The 16,169-nt window shown below is 39.6% G+C and overlaps 1 protein-coding gene across 1 annotated transcript; it reads left to right on the forward strand.

The window, feature by feature from the left end:
• The first annotated feature begins 6,204 nt into the window (after positions 1–6,204).
• On the forward strand, positions 6,205–11,736 carry LOC149228536 (uncharacterized). Its single transcript, XM_089380799.1, has 7 exons — positions 6,205–6,447; positions 6,859–7,353; positions 7,632–8,070; positions 8,164–9,261; positions 9,601–9,975; positions 10,497–10,868; positions 11,144–11,736. Exons 1-7 carry the CDS (start codon positions 6,205–6,207, stop codon positions 11,734–11,736), a joined length of 3,615 nt encoding a protein of 1,204 aa, XP_089236925.1.
• Positions 11,737–16,169: the final 4,433 nt, after the last annotated feature.

Raw genomic sequence — 16,169 nt, forward strand, 5'->3', positions numbered from 1 at the left:
GGATGTAGGGTGAGATATTCTTCATTATAACTATGGTACTTCATCTAAGATGGGAAACCCAAAAGTTTTTGGTTCTCCTCTACCACCTCTTCCTCCACCTCCTCCTCCATTTCCCCCTCTAACTCTTCCACCTCAAATCCTAAATTCACCATTCACATTATGTACTTCTCCTTCTCCTTCCCCTACCATTGTAGATTCCTCAGAGCTAATATAGGGTTCTTCAATTGGGTTTTCTGGCTCCTCTTCTAGTTCTTCTATCAATGGAATACAGTAGGTTTCCTCTTCCTCTACACTAGGGACTTCCAATTCTTGTCCTAGAATTGGTTCTCCAATTGAAGATAGAAATATTACTCCTTCTGTTGAGGATATAGGTTCATCTACTATAGCTCCAGTAGAAGAAGTTGGCGAATCTTTTTGTTGGATTTCATATCTTTGTACCTAGGAAGTTTAAGTCTATCTGCAAATGATGGAGTATGAGTTTTAGTGGATGGTGTGGCACTACGAGGTCGTGGTGTGGTGAGTGGCGATGTTGGAATGGAACTCCTACCTCTACTTATAAACCTATCCCTAGAATCTCTTTCCCTATGCATAAATATGTTTTTATCATTTTTTTTAATGAAAAGACTCCTAAAAAAAATATGAATCCTATATACACTTCCCCGGCAACAGCGCCAAGTAATTTAATTGAGCTTAAATTATTGCGTAAATTATCGACCAGGGCTTGTAAACTGATGAAGTGTATGTGCACCAGTTGTGCTAGAATTCTTTATTAGGTGAGTAAATTTTCAAATTAAATTAGGATGTTTTCATGCACATGTTTTATCTAAGAAATTGTCACTCTTGCAAGAAAGGAAAATAACACACTAACAGAAATAAAGATAAATTGAAATGCAGAAGTAAATAGCAAAATCAAATCCAAATTCTCTTTACGCTTGCAGGAATGAAAGCTAATCTAACATTGCAGAAATAAATATCACAACAACAAAATTAGATCTACTTCTCACTCACAAAAATGAAACTAATCTTAAGTACATAAATAAAATATCACACTGGAAAATCTGAATCACACTAATAAAGCCTTGGAAGAATTATACTCCTAATTGCAATTCGAAATTAAATGATTCTACTCTTCAAAATTTACATGTGCATAATACATCCCTTTTGATTTATTTTCTTCATCCTACACAAAATTAAATGATTAGAACTATGAAAGAAAGCTTCAGCAAATTTTGTTACAAACTTTGTTCACACTGTCATAAGCATTCTCTGAAAAATCAAAACTGAAATATTAGCTATGATAATCTAATGCTACAAAACTGAAATATTAACTAGAAGTGAAAGGAAACCTTACAGCTTTGAGGGGGGCCTCATGTGATTTGTAGGTACGCAGTAATCAATAGAGATTAAACACGCATTTAAACACAACACACCGAGGAATAATAAGCTCGCTTTAATAATTTGCAAAGAGTATTTCAAAATAATAACCAATCTGTGTCATTCTTGTGCCGAGAGGTAGGTTTCATAACCTCCTTCATTAAACTGCTTAGAGATTTCTAAGCCAATCCTACTTGACATAAATTCTAAAAATAACATAAAATAACAATTATTCATGATTTTCTATCAGAGAAGCAGATCATGAGGCAAAATATCAACTTCATCCTTATCATCGATCTCGCTCACATGATTAGTCTTTGGCTCCTTTTCCATTGGGTTGACTTCCACGTTGACTTGCTCATATGGCATCCTTATCATCTTGTTGGATCATGGAGATAGGTGGATATCATTATGTCGGTTTTTAGCTACCTGTCCATACATTTAATTCCTCAACTGGTATTTTTGAACCTACAAATTCTTCAAGTAAGTTTCATAATCGATCATTAGTTGCAGAATTGATGCAATTCGGTAGCTTATGCAAATATTAAATCAAAAAATAAGGAAACAATGAAATTATGAATAAAATATTATATAGTACTTGCTTTTGTCAATAGCCTTGCAAGTTGACACCTTATTGAGATTATTATGATAAAAAAGGAAGGAAATGGAGCGAATGGGGTTTAAGGAAGGTGTCAAAAATGGTCAATTTTGGTCTTCAACTATACCAATAACCAAGCGCCAACAGCAGATCAGAGACCCTTTCATCATAACTTTTCTCAAAAGTCTTTTATGATGGAGTTTCGATCTCCCCTGCCTCTAAAATACTTTATATCACCCAAATGTTATGCCCTCTCTACGTCCTTGGTCCTTTGAGTCCTCATAACTAAATGGTACTCCACATCCAAGCCCCCTTCATCGGATTAGAACTCTTCATAAAACAAATTTGATAGGAGTTACGAAAACCCCATCCTCTAAAAGACAAAACTCTAAAATGAATTCATACTAACATCATCATTGCCACATGGCGCCCCCTGGATGGTGACACGTGTCACCCAAATTTTCCGTCTTAGGTCCACCTCTACTCCCTCAGGCCAATCACTTGCTACCATGTGTCTCCCCTTAGGAGAGAGAAAGGGTCCTTGGTTTCATGATGAATTCCTTAGTATTTCCTTTGCTCCTCGCTACTTCGACACTTCTAAGGAAATCTAATTTTTATGGAGTTACGAAAATATGATATTCCAAGACCACTCTGCTCTGAGGTCCTCTCCTTCTGATTACCTACGCCGATATTAAATTTCGAGTCCACCTTTTAGATAGACCAACGAGGTCCCTTATTCTCTGACCCTTGATATTCTGAAGTCTTGATATGTTTTCTGTCGGTCCTTCTGATATCGGGTTCCAAATTTTGACCCTACCATTTGATTTCAACTCCCGATTAAATATCAGCCTTCCTTCTCATTTCCCTTTGGTTTTCAAACTTCGGCTCTTCCTTTAGTCGGCCAAGAATGCATTGGTCCTTCTCTTCACTAGGGATGGAAAATAAGACCATTTGGAGTAAATATAAGATGTTATGACAGGTGATAACAAATCATTTCCAATCACCATTTTTTATACAAGTTTGGCCTAAAATGAAACCTAAGTATTCCAGGCCAAGAAATAGGTCTACCAATTGGTAGAGAAATATTTGAGGAATGAAGTCCTTCTCACCCAGAGATACCCTATAGAGAGATCGTTGATTTTTTGTAGGTTTATTTTCATACTAGCCACCTTACATGTAAATCAATGATACCTCTAAACTTCTCAACACTTCTTCTAGAGCCCTTGTAGAAAATTATTATGTCATCAATAAATAACAAGTGCATAATATTATAGGATGTACTTATATTAACCCCTTTGAGACTACCATTTTTAGAAGGCTCCTTTAACAACGTACTTGAACATTCAATAATTAAAGGGAAAAGGAGAGGGGATAAAGGGAACCCCTATCTAAGACCTCTTCCTAGCCTAAAGAAGGGAGATGTTGCCCCATTTATTAAAATAGCAAAAGGTAGAATTAATGTAGTTCATTACCCATACTACAAATTGATGACAAAAAACTAGATGAACGAGGATTAGTCTAGGTATAACTAAACTACCCTATCATACGCTTTGGATAGGTCCACTTTGACCACCATCTATCTTTGATTCCCTAGTTTGATTGAGTTGAGCCCTTGAGTAATCCCATATATGTATATATGTACATGCTTTGGAAAGATCCACTTTGACCACCATTGATCATTGATTCTCTACTTGATTGACGGATTCCTTCTTGAGCATATATATATATATATATATATATAGAGAGAGAGAGAGAGAGAGAGAGAGAGAGACACACACACACACACACTAGAGAGATATATATATATATATTTCTAAGAAAACTTGAGGGGTGTAGAAATTATAGTGTATATTTGCAACGTATCATGGAGTTTTAATCAAAATCACAAGACACAAACCTACTCTACTACTCTGCAAAAGTTAATTCACAATTTAGAACAAAAATTTCAAGCATGCAATAAGAAATAACACACATGCATGAAATATTTTTCTTGTTGAAGCAATCTAATAAAATCCCCAATGCCTGCTTGAATTAATCTGATGAACAGAGATGTGTTATAATAGCTTTGCTCAACTGAGCACAACCTACAAGTGAATAACCTATCTCTCTACTCACTAAGAAGCTCTGACTCAGACTTAGTCAATTTCTTCCTCTGCTTGAAACCCCATTTCCTTGTGTAAGTCTTGAGGAAATATGCCCCTATTGTTTAGGAATTTCCTCTAAAATGCTTGCGCAATTCCACAGTTTTGATCACCTAACCAATAGAATAAACTATAAACTCAATCTAGTATTTAATTAATTGTACACTGCCTTGGAATATCCACCACAGCTGGGGAACTTGAATTCTCTGCATGCATGAGCTAATTTAGTTGCATGCATCAGTTAACTAGATGATCTCTGAGTTACATCGTTGTCCCATTACTCAACTGACTAATGCACTAGTTCTATTAACTGTCGAAACTAGTTGAACTGAGTACAACTGAAACTAACTGAACTGGATTGCTAAAAGTTAGCAATCACACATGCTTAACTGAACTCTAACTCCTCCAACTCGAATTTACTGAGTAAATTGGGTGACACGAGAAATGTCACATAATTTAACTGCATCCAATTTGTATGTTGATGTGGAAATTTGAATTTTTTCAATTTAATCAAGGCAAAATCAAATTGACAATGTCTTTCCGCATTTTTCAACACTCCCTCTCAGCAAGAAACGGATTATCAACCACCCCTATCCTGCACCTATGGAATTTAATGCATGCAACACCTCTCGACATTGTTGTTGTTATAGCAACATCTGCAAGTGAAAATCATCCATAAAAACAAAACAAAACAAAAACATTGAATCAATTGTGTCTGCAACTGTCTACTAGGAAAATTGTGTTATTGTTGACTCTGCTCCTAAGCCTCATGCTCTATTGTCAACACTCTTTTGCACTCCTCAATATCTGACTGAAATTGATCCTCCTGCTACTAAATATTGTGGGCCCTTGTAGCAAGGTAATGGTCCATGAGGAAAACACCTCAATGGACCTTACCTAAACTTTTGCAATCTTGGGACTGGGGCTCTACATCACCCCACCTCACACCTGGAGGTATGGTTGAATGTTCTCCCTCTATCCACATAGCTCGAACTCTCCTCTTATTGGAGGTCTCTGACTGGTCCTCTTCATCATCATCCTCCTCATCACCCCAACTGACAACAGGTTGAGGCTCCATCTCGAGAGCTAAATCATGCTCCCTCTTAACTACAACATCTCTAATCCTTGCCTTTCCCCTCAAGGTTGTGAATGCATCTTCATCTAATGTGTAGAGGCTCTCGATCCTGACAGCAAATTGCTTGATTTGAAATGAAGCAAGATCCTTGAGTTATGCCTTCCCATCTCTAAAGTCTACCTCATACCCTTTGTCTTCAATCCTCAATTTGTTCATCATATCAAGTTTCCTGGCTTCATTGCTATTTATGAATAACTCATTGAGGGTCTTCTACATAGCAAAGGGTGTCTCTTTTCCTTATAATTTTGAGACTATGTGTTCTCTCACACCCTCCAAGATGATCCTCCTAGCTCTAGCTACATCATTCTTCCACTGAGCAAGGTTATGGGCGTCATTTGATCTTGGTTTTGCAATGTTTGTCTTGACATATTCTAGCAATTCGTTGTCATTCATCACTACCTCCATGCGATATTTCCATGCAATGAAATTAGAGTTTCCTTACAAGGCATACTCTAGTCTCGGCACATTGAAGATCATCTTCCCAACTCTTAAGAGATCCCGATACACTGAAATGCAAATTCCAACCTCTTAAGAAACAACTTTTAAATTCCTATTCTAATGTGAATCCTGCTCTAATACCAGGTAGAAATTATGGTGTATATTTGCAACTTCTCATGAACTCTTAGTCAAAATCATAATATGCAAACCTACTCTATTGCTCTGTGGAAGTTAATTCACAATTTAGAATAAAAATTTCAGACATGCAATAAGAAATAACACACATACGAAAGGTACCTTAGAGCGCTGGGCGTCCTTGACCTAGTCTGCTGCGAGCCTCGGCTCCTCTCGAGCCCCGCCCCCTGCGGGCCCAAAGCCTGAGACCCTGTTGCTCGCCGATCCTGCTTCTTGCGGGCCTTCTTGATCCAGATCTGATCGGATCTTAAGCTTTCAGCTCCGCTTCTGGCTGAAGTGCGACCTGTACTGTGCTGCCCGTGTGGCGGCCGGCATCAATCCTGATGGAGGCTCAGGGCCATGATCCGCCCTCCAGTCCTGCTGAAGACGCATTCAATCACCTCCTGGCAGGTCTACCTCCGAAAAAGAGAATCGATGCCTCCAAATTCGTCAAGAAGCTAGATGAAATTCCAGAGATCTCCTTGCCTCCGGAGACTCCCATGCAAGTTGCTTTGTCATTGGCGGATCAGGGTCTTATTGGCCAATTCACAGGACTTTGGCCCTCCCCAAAAACTACAGAACAATGGGTGAACAGGAACTTGGCGCCTCTGATCAGCCAAAGTGTTACCTCTTATTTTCTAGGAAGAGGGTTTTTTCTTTTTGAATTTACCTTCAAAGAAGACAAAGACCTGATCTTTCGAAATGGACCGTATTTCATGGGTCCTCAGGGTCTCTACCTGAACAAATGGACCCTGGATTTTGACCCAGCGGTAGATGTCCCCAAGGCTGTCCCAGTATGGGTTCGACTACCAAATCTGCCGGTTCACTGTTGGAACTGGGAATCTTTGAAACACATCGGTAACTCCCTAGGGAAATTCATAGATCGGGCAAGCAACAAGGATCAGTACGATTGTGCCAGGATCTGTGTGGAGGTAGATCTAAAGGAAGGTCTACCAAAAGCAATCAAACTCAGAGTCGGTAGCTGGTCCCATGTGCAGATCTTGGATTATGAACAGCTGCCATTCAAATGCAGGAAATTCCACGTGTACGGGCACTTCGCTAGAAACTGCCCGACTAATCCAGAGCCAGAGAAAGGAAACGAAGAGGGATGGAATCAAGTAAAAAGAGCCAGAGCCAATCATAGGGGACAGAAACAGGGTGGACCATCAGGCAAAGGAAACTTTCAGGGTAATGTCCAAAAGCCTCCTACCAAAAAGGTGCAAGAAAACAAATTCATCCTCTTAAGCCAACCGTCAGAAGGCACTCCAGAGGGAGAGAACCAAAAGCCAGAATCCTCAAGGAAAAGCTCAACCCCAGCTTCCCCCAGAGAAGTGGAAAACCTCAAAGTCGCAGCTCAAGAGGACGAAGAAGAAGATCCACCGGCCTCTCTCAAAATACCAAGCCCAAAAGGCATGTTCATGGAAGAAGAAGAAGAAGAGCAGCAAACGGAGGAATCAAAAGAGGAAGAAGAAATAGGAGAATCCCACACCCCGGTAAGAAGATCAACAAGAGGCCGGAAAACAGATAGAGAAAAAAGGGAACATGAGACTTACAAAGAAAAACTCTAGGGAAGCCAGCCAACCTTGGAAAAAATGTTAGCTTCAAAGCCAAAGATATTGAAAAACCCGCCCCAAGGCTCCAAGGGAGCTCATCCGAAATATAAATAATGAAGGTCATCTCCTGGAACTGCAGAGGGATGGGGAGTAAAATGAAAGAAGAAGCCATCAGAAGCCTAATTAGGACTGAATCCCCAGATCTACTTCTCGTCCAGGAGACAAAACTGGAAGACATAGTCTTCCTCCAAACAAGCAAGAAAGTTTGGAATAAAATTGAAGCAAGAGCAATCTCCGCCCGGGGCGCCTCAGGAGGAATAGGTACTCTCTGGAACCCCAATAAGTTTACAGTCCTATTAGAGACCAGGGAAACCCATTGGTTGATGCTAAAAATGCAGAACCTGGACACTAAGCTAACGTTCTGCCTCTTCAACGTTTATTCTCCAGTCAACGTTGGGGAAAAAAAAGTATGCTGGGACTCTCTAAGACAGCAAGCAGATCAGACAGACTTGGAGAACATAATAGTTGCTGGCGATTTCAATCTCACCCTTCATCCTTCAGAGAAAAGGGGAGGCAGCATAGTCAGAGATCCGGCTAGAGAATGGGTCGAGGACATAGTGCAAGATTGGGATATGCTGGACATTAAACCCTCCTCAGGTAAGTACTCTTGGACTAATAAAATATTGGGCCCTGGCCACATTGCCACCAGGCTAGATAGATTTATAATTCAAAGCTCCTTCCTGCTGCTAGGATTAGAGCCTAGAATGAATATCCTTGCCAACAGCACCTCTGACCATAAGCCCATTATGTTAGAATTTTTAGCTCACCATGATCTGGGCCCCATCCCTTTTAGGTTCAGTCCTCTTTGGGTAAAGGAGAATGATTTCATGCAAATAGTCAAAGAATGTTGGAATTATCCAGTCAATGGATCGCCATTCTACATTTGGGAGGAAAAACTCAGAAGAATGAAAAGAGTCCTAAAAACATGGGCCAAAACGCTGCCTAGCCCAACCACAACAAGGAAATCCATTAAAGCAGCTCTCATTTCTCACCAAACGGGTATGGAAAATGCAGTACTTACTAAGGACTCAGTAGAAAAAGAAACCCATCTACAACAGCAATATCACAAGGCCAGTTTAGCTGAAGAAGAGTATTGGAGATTGAAATCTCGGAACCTCTGGCTCAAAGCAGGGGATAGGAACACTGCCTATTTTCATAAGCAAGCCCAGGCAAGGAAATGTTTCAACACTATCTCAGAAATTAAAGAGGAGGGAGATATCCACAAGGACTTCGAGCACATAAAGAGAGTTGCGTTTACTCACTTCCAGATCTTATATAGTGAAGACAAGGACCCAAGTCATTCTCCGGAGATATTGCATAATATACCCTTTGTAATTTCTCAGCGAATCAATGAATTGCTGGAGACCAAAGTCACAAAAGAGGAGGTGAAAAAGGTGCTCTTCGACATGGATCTGGACAAGGCCCCAGGACCGGATGGTTTCTCAGCTAGATTCCTCCAAGCGTGCTGGCCAATTATTGAAAAATATCTTCTCAAAATGGTCCAAAAATCCCAAAACATTCAGAAAATCGGAGGCAGTACAAACTCTGCTTTTTTAGCACTCATGCCCAAAGAAAAAGGGGCCAACAACTTCAAAAGATTCCAGCCAATCTCTCTATGCAATACAGGGTACAAGCTGATCACCAAAGTAATTGCAAATAGATTGAAGTTTATCCTTCCCAAAATAATCCCAGAGAATCAAGGAGGTTTCATCTATGGGGGGCAGATCGTGGACAATTTTCTTCTGGTCCAGGAAGCAATTCATTCGAGTCAACTCCGTAAAGAACAAGGTATGGTGATCAAACTTGATTTAGCAAATGCTTTTGATCGAGTCAATCATAGCTTTCTATTGAATGTCATGTGTAAGCTAGGTTTTGGCACAAATTTCATTAATTGGATACGGGCTTGCATTTTGGAGCCATGGATAGCTCCTCTTGTTAACGGAAGAGCCACTGACTTCTTTAAGGCCACGAGAGGACTTAGGCAGGGATGCCCTCTATCCCCCCTGCTCTTTGTCATATAGGCCTCAGCCCTCAGCTTCCTGCTTGATAAAAAGCTGCAGGACCAAGAGATCAATGGACTGCGCATTGATAGAGGAATCAAAAATATCAATCATGCTTTATTTGCAGATGACACATTGTTGCTAGGTCCTGCCTCTGTTCCTTCTGCTACAAAGTTTAAAGAGGTGTTGGACGAATTTAGTGAAGCTTCAGGCAGTGTGGTCAACAAAATCAAATGCCATATTTTCAGTTGGAACACTCCGCCTAGGCTGCTATCTGCCATATCAAGATGTTTGGGTTTCGAAGCTTCCTCCACATGGTCAACCTTCAAATATCTGGGACTTCCAATATCTCAAAAGAGATCTACCAGCAAAGATTGGCTTCCTCAGTTAGAAAAGTTGAAGGCAAAGATCCAAGCCTGGGGTTACTCCTGGCTGAATGCTGCAGGCAAAACAGTTCTAATCAAATCAGTTCTTAACAGCTTGCCCTTATTCCAGTTTGCAGGTCTCCTCGCTCCGGCATCTATCTTAAACAAAATGGAGGAATACATAAGGAGATTTTTTTGAAAGGAGGGAAACAAAATGAAAAAAAAATTCCTCTTGTCAGCTGGGATACCATATCCAAGCCTCTATGGGAAGGTGGCCTAAATTTTAAGAGCCCTCGTCAACAAAATGTAGCAATGGCTGCAAAAATAGTGTGCAGGATCATCACCCCTAATCCTGGCTGGGCTCAAAAGGTGATCTGGAAAAAATATTTCAGACCAAGACTAAGATGCCTAAAAAATGTGATCCGCCTGGCTAACTCGACTTTTCTCAAAATTTATGACAGAGTCGCATCTCTAATCATCGACCATTCCTTCTGGATTCCAGGCAACGGTAAAAAAATCAATATATGGTCTGCCTGAATCATGAATAAAGAGCCAATTGAAGCCAGAGCCTCCATTAGCTCGCTGCGTTGTTGGATGGACAAAGAAGGAATGAAATCTCTGTGGGATATTTCTTGCTGGAGCAATCTGAATTGGGCAGGCTGGAAGCAATTAAATGTGTCGAACAACCTGAAAGCTGAGTGGAGCACGCTGCTAGACACCCTCCAAGGACTGGCTCCCACGCATTTGAAGAAGAGAGACGAGATGGGCTGGGGATCAAACATCAAAGGCTATGCAGTTGCTCAGGGGTACGCCAAAGTGATTGAGAAACCCCACGTCCCTCAGAATCCAGCCCTGTGGCAAAGCGTTTGGCATCAGCCCTCATGGCCCAAGGTCGATTTCTTTGCCTGGGTAGTCTGTCACGGGAAAATACTAACGTATGACAATCTGCAGAAAAAAGGCTTCCATGGTCCTTCCATGTGCCCACTGTGTAATGAAAGCGTTGAGACTGCAAATCACCTGCTGCTTGAATGTAACTTCTCCAGGCAAATTTGGTCCCAATTCACTCACGAGCTAGATCCAAATTTCGCTGTCCCTGGTTCCTCTTACGATCTTTTCGCTGAATGGTCAAACAGATTCCCAGGTCCTCCCCCCAAAAATCTGATTATCAAAGCAACATGGGCTGTCCTCCCAAAAATCATCTGTTGGCAGCTGTGGATAGAGCGAAACAAAAGAATCTTTAGAGACACAAAGCCCTGGAAGCCAAGATAAAAAGCCATATAAAGGAATGCCTAACGGATATAAAAGATGACAGCAACCTCAGACAGCAGGACATAGCATGGGGATCACAGCTTGAACTACCATTTCAGCCAGCAGACAAAAAATTCCCCACCCTCAAAGAATGGCAAATAAGAAAATCTGAGAATGACTTTCAAGAGTGGCTAAAATCGCAAGCAAGACACTTCCTTTTCTTTGACGGAGCTGCTAAGGGAAATCCGGGCAAAGCAGGTGCAGGAGGCGTCGTCCTAAACCAATCCGGGGAAAAAATTCACTCCTACGCCTGGGGACTAGATTACACTACCAGCATTCAAGCTAAAGCCTTGGCCCTATTCCAAGGTCTCAAGATCCTCAAAGATCTGGACATAAAGGAAGCAATCGTCATAGGTGACTCACAAGTCATTATAAATGCAATGATTTCCAACACCCCTGTACAGGACCTCAACCTTGCAAGGCTGATCATCAGGACCAAAGATATGGAAAAAAGCTTTCAGGATCTGAAATACTACCACGTGCTAAAAATCCACAATAAAAATGCGGACATCGAAGCCAATAAAGCTGTCCTCCTTTCTGCTGGGACCAAAAAGAAAGAGGATGAAGAATCATGGGAGCCCATTCTGTAATTAATCTGCTGTCATGATTTATTGTCTGCTCCTAAACCAATTTGTTTGTATTTTCAAGTGGGGGAAAATTGTTGAAATCATCTCAGTAGGGGTCTATCTTAGGAAGAAAACTGTAAGCTGCAGCTACATTTTCAGCAAAGAAATGCAGCAGGACAAAGAAGCTCAAAGTGTAATCATAATTTGGCATTTTGCCTAAGATTAATATAAAGCACCATAACCGTTCCTGTTAAAAAAAAAAAAAAATAACACACATACACATAATATTTTTCTTGGGGAAATAAATCTGCTAAAAGCCCCAATGCGTGCTTGTGTTAATCTGATGAATAGAGATGTAATACAATTGCTTTGCTTGACTTAGTACGACCTGCAAGTGAATAACCTATCTCTATGTTCATTGAGAAGCTCTGACTCAAACTTAGTTAATTTATGCATCTGCTTGAGCCCCTATTTCCTTGCGTAATTCCTAAAGAAATAGGCCCCTGTTATTTAAGAATTTCCTCCAAAATGCTTGTGCAATTCCTCAAGGTTGATCACCTAACCAATACAATAAACTATACTCTCAATATAGTATATAATTAATTATACACTGCCTTGGAATCTCCACCACGACTAGGGAACTTGAATTATCTGCATGCATGAGCTAATTTAGTTGCATGCATCATTTAACTGGATAATTTGTGAGTTAGATTGTTGTCCCACTACTCAATTGACCATGCACTAGTTTTGTTTACTGTTGGAATTAGGTTAACTAAGTACAATTGAAACTAACTTAACTGGATTGCTATAAATTAGCAATCACACATGCTTAACTAAACTATAACTCCTACAACTCGAATTTACTGAGTAAATTGGGTGACACAAGCCACGTAACACAAGTTAACTGCATCCAAGTTGTCTGTTAATGTGGAAAATCATTTTTTCTCAATTTAATCAAGGTAAAATCAAACTGAGAATTTATTGTTGCATTTTTCAACAAGGGGAAACCTAAGATATGTTTCTCCACATTAAAGGATTGCAAACTTAGTAAATGCATCAAATATGCTAGTGTGTGCCACCTATTTTGGTTCTAAGTAGGGACCCACTGGCATGAAACTAGCCAAGTGCCCAACAACATTGATGCCAACCAATTGATCTAATCCATTAGGCTAATTTCTTATCATATATCATATATACTACTACCACTTACATATATTGTTACTTATATTAAGGTATAAAATAATAATTATTCTAGTTATATAATAATATCAACATAAATTAATATCAAATTATTATATATAACTTAATGCTAATGTTAATATTAAGTAAAAAAAAATTAAGTTTATATATATATATATATATATAAAGGAAACCTCATAGGGAAAAATTCTAATCTCTTCCCCACGTTTTATGATAGTACTTAGTGTAAACTTGTCAGAGTTAATTATGATGTTTGACTTGTTAGATATGAGACACACAACAATGATATACAACCTATGGGGTGGAATCTAAAACCTCATGCATAAAGGTCAAAGCACCCAACCTCACTCATGCTAGCTCTCTCCCTCTCTCTCTCTTTGTGTGTGAGGGAGAGATAGAGAGAGAAGGTACACTATATGTTTTTTTTTAGGAAAAAAATCATTATGTTTGACATTTATGAGATTTAAATAAAAAATATATGTCAACCAATCTTTTGGCTTAGAAAAGAAAGAGAGAAACTAAAAAGATATCCATTTTAGCAGATGCCTACTTATTACAATCTTCAATGGCTTGAATTGTGAAATTTCCTTGAAATGCAGCAACTGAAAAATATTCTTCTAATTGGTTAATTATTAAGTAGTTTATTTTCTACAACAATAAACGAATAATTCACACTGAAATTCTTCACAAAGAAAAAATACATTACGGAAATAAAATATGCGAAACTGAGAAATTTAGAGAAATCACACACACAAACTGACACTGTTATTTTTGGACAATTGTCCCCAGAAAAACCCAGAGTGGGAAAACCTATGCTGCATATGAGGGTTTTATTATTATGCAACATCAAAACTTTTGAGTACTATATATGCATGCCCGATTGCAATCCAATATGAGAGAAATACTAGCAAAATATTTGTGAGGTAAATATCTCAACACCACAACTGATTCTGCTATGAAATATGGCCAAACTGGGTTGTATGAACTACCCTTGCATGACCCTATGAGTAGTGCTTCTACAGGATCTATCTGCTTTTCCTTTAGAACTCATTGATTCCTACAATTATCTTTGTATCTGCCCCTGGAAGTGACTCAATTGGCCTCCTAGAATTTATCCCGACCTCCAGCAACTGAATCAACTCCTTTGGCTTAATCGAACTCTCCCTAGACACCCTCTGCACAGGCCTTGCGTGGTTCCTTGAGAAAAACTTGCTTCTCTTTCAGTTGACTCTTCTGAAACTGGAAATCTCCTTCGAAAATTTTCTACTTTGCCCCTCTGCCACCTGCTACTCAATCTATGGATCAAATCCTCCTACTAAATCACTCTGCTACTAGAAAATCAAACTACCTAGATCACTGAGTATCTGAACTGGTGTTGTCTCCATTTACCCCATCAACCTCCTCTTATAATCTCCAATTGAGACTTCAATGACCATGATTAAATCTTTATCAATGGTTGAGATCATCTCTACATTGATACATGTGAGTTTCTAGATAATTCTCACCTTTCTCAATTCATTCCTATTAATTAATCGATTTTCCTAAGTTAGACTTAGGCATTTTTAATTATCGATCAATTAATTTAATTGAGCTATCTCTAGGTGGAATTTCTAGAAATGTTTTTTGGGTTTTGGAGGTCTCATGTGTTTTAGCCTCTCCACAAAATTTGAGACTAAAACACCATCTGATGCTACAAAAACTAACGCTCCCTATTAGCAATGAAGGTGTTCAAGTGTTACACTACTACAACACCATTTCTCTGCATCATCCTCCTATACACGCTATTAATGTCTAACAACTTTAGTTGCCTTCCATTGTCCATCAACCATTGTGCTAACTCTGATTCATCTGCTAGTGACTGTAGTTGAACCATGTTGCATATGTGTTGTTGTTGACACTGCACTATACAACATATATTGATGCCAACTCTGCATCTGCACTGCAAACCAACTAACTCTCCCTCTCACTAATGTCATTGTTGCTACAAATCAGAAGTATCTAAATCAACTATGTCTATGTGTTGCAATTGTCTCCTGAGTCTCTATATGCTACTATCCTTTGCATTGTCGACTGGAAAATTTGTGTTGTTATTGACTGTCCAATGTGCCTCATGTACTGCTATCAACACTGCTCTACGCCGCTCAACATCTGACTGCAACTAGTCTACAACTGTCACTCTAGAACTGACTGCACCAACTGACAATGATCCTCCTACTATTGAATATTGTGTGCCCCTGTAGCAAAGGTATGGTATTACTACAACAATTTGGAGTTGATATCCTTCTCATATTTTCCTTGGATGTTTCCTAGATATCTGCAACTCTGAGACTAGAGCTCTACATTGCCCCACCTCTCTCCTGCAGGTATAGATGCATACATGGTGAAATCTTCCTCTAGCCTAAAAGAATTATTATCACTATCTAGCGATGTTGTTTCCTGATCCTGCTTCTCCTTCTTGTCCTTCTTCCTCTTACGACACTAGGTATTGTAGTGGCCAACCTCACCACACCTAAAGCACTTGATCTTGGACAAATCCTTCTTCTTCTTCTTCTTCTTCTTCTCTCCTTACGAGCCTTGTCCCTGACTGAGACCTTTTGCTTTCCCTTTCGATGCAAGGGCCACATTTTCTTCCTCCTTCACACCCTTAAATCCTTTATGCTACGCGCAATGATGGATCTCTTTACTAGATCTCACTTCATCTCCTCTTGTGTGAGATTTTCCCACATTCGATCCCACACAGGTAATTGATATCATCCCAGAATTCCCTAGAAAATTTTATCCCACTCCTCAGTGACATTGTTGGGGGTCAAACGAACAAGTTCTCTAGGTCGAATTAACTCTCCCATGACTGCAAGTTCATCTCGGATATCTTGAATTTTGGTGAGATAGGGGTCGATACCTTCACCCTTTTGCATTCAAATATTCCTCAGTTTTTCCTTCAAGAGCGTCTTCAGTTGCTTGGAAGGATTCTGATATAGTGTGGCAATAATATACCACATTTCTTTGCTTGTATTCTTGGCCACAATGTGTGAGACTACATGATCTCAAACTCCATCGAGGATCATCTACTTTGCCTTGGCCATCTCCTTATTTTAATTCGCTAGCTGATATGGATTTGTAGATACAACAACAACGTTTTCTATGTACTACTTCAAACCATATTCTACTAGCATAAATGCCATCCTAGTCTTCCAGATACAATAGTTTTATGCACCCTCTAATCTATCCTAATCTCGAAGTCCTATTGAATCCAACAC

Source organism: Pinus tabuliformis, chromosome J (genome assembly GCF_031772625.1).
Source record: "Pinus tabuliformis cultivar Carrire ecotype Pingquan chromosome J, CPIR1, whole genome shotgun sequence".
NCBI classification, from domain to species: Eukaryota; Viridiplantae; Streptophyta; class Pinopsida; order Pinales; family Pinaceae; genus Pinus; species Pinus tabuliformis.

Coding starts and splice junctions, on each gene's coding strand:
- LOC149228536 (XM_089380799.1), top strand. CDS start 6,205: ATGGAGGCTCAGGGCCATGATCCGCCCTCCAGTCCTGCTGAAGACGCA. Junction 9,262..9,600: donor TCAACTCCGTAAAGAACAAG/GTATGGTGATCA, acceptor CTTTATTTGCAG/ATGACACATTGTTGCTAGGT. Junction 9,976..10,496: donor GCCCTTATTCCAGTTTGCAG/GTCTCCTCGCTC, acceptor TGAATTGGGCAG/GCTGGAAGCAATTAAATGTG.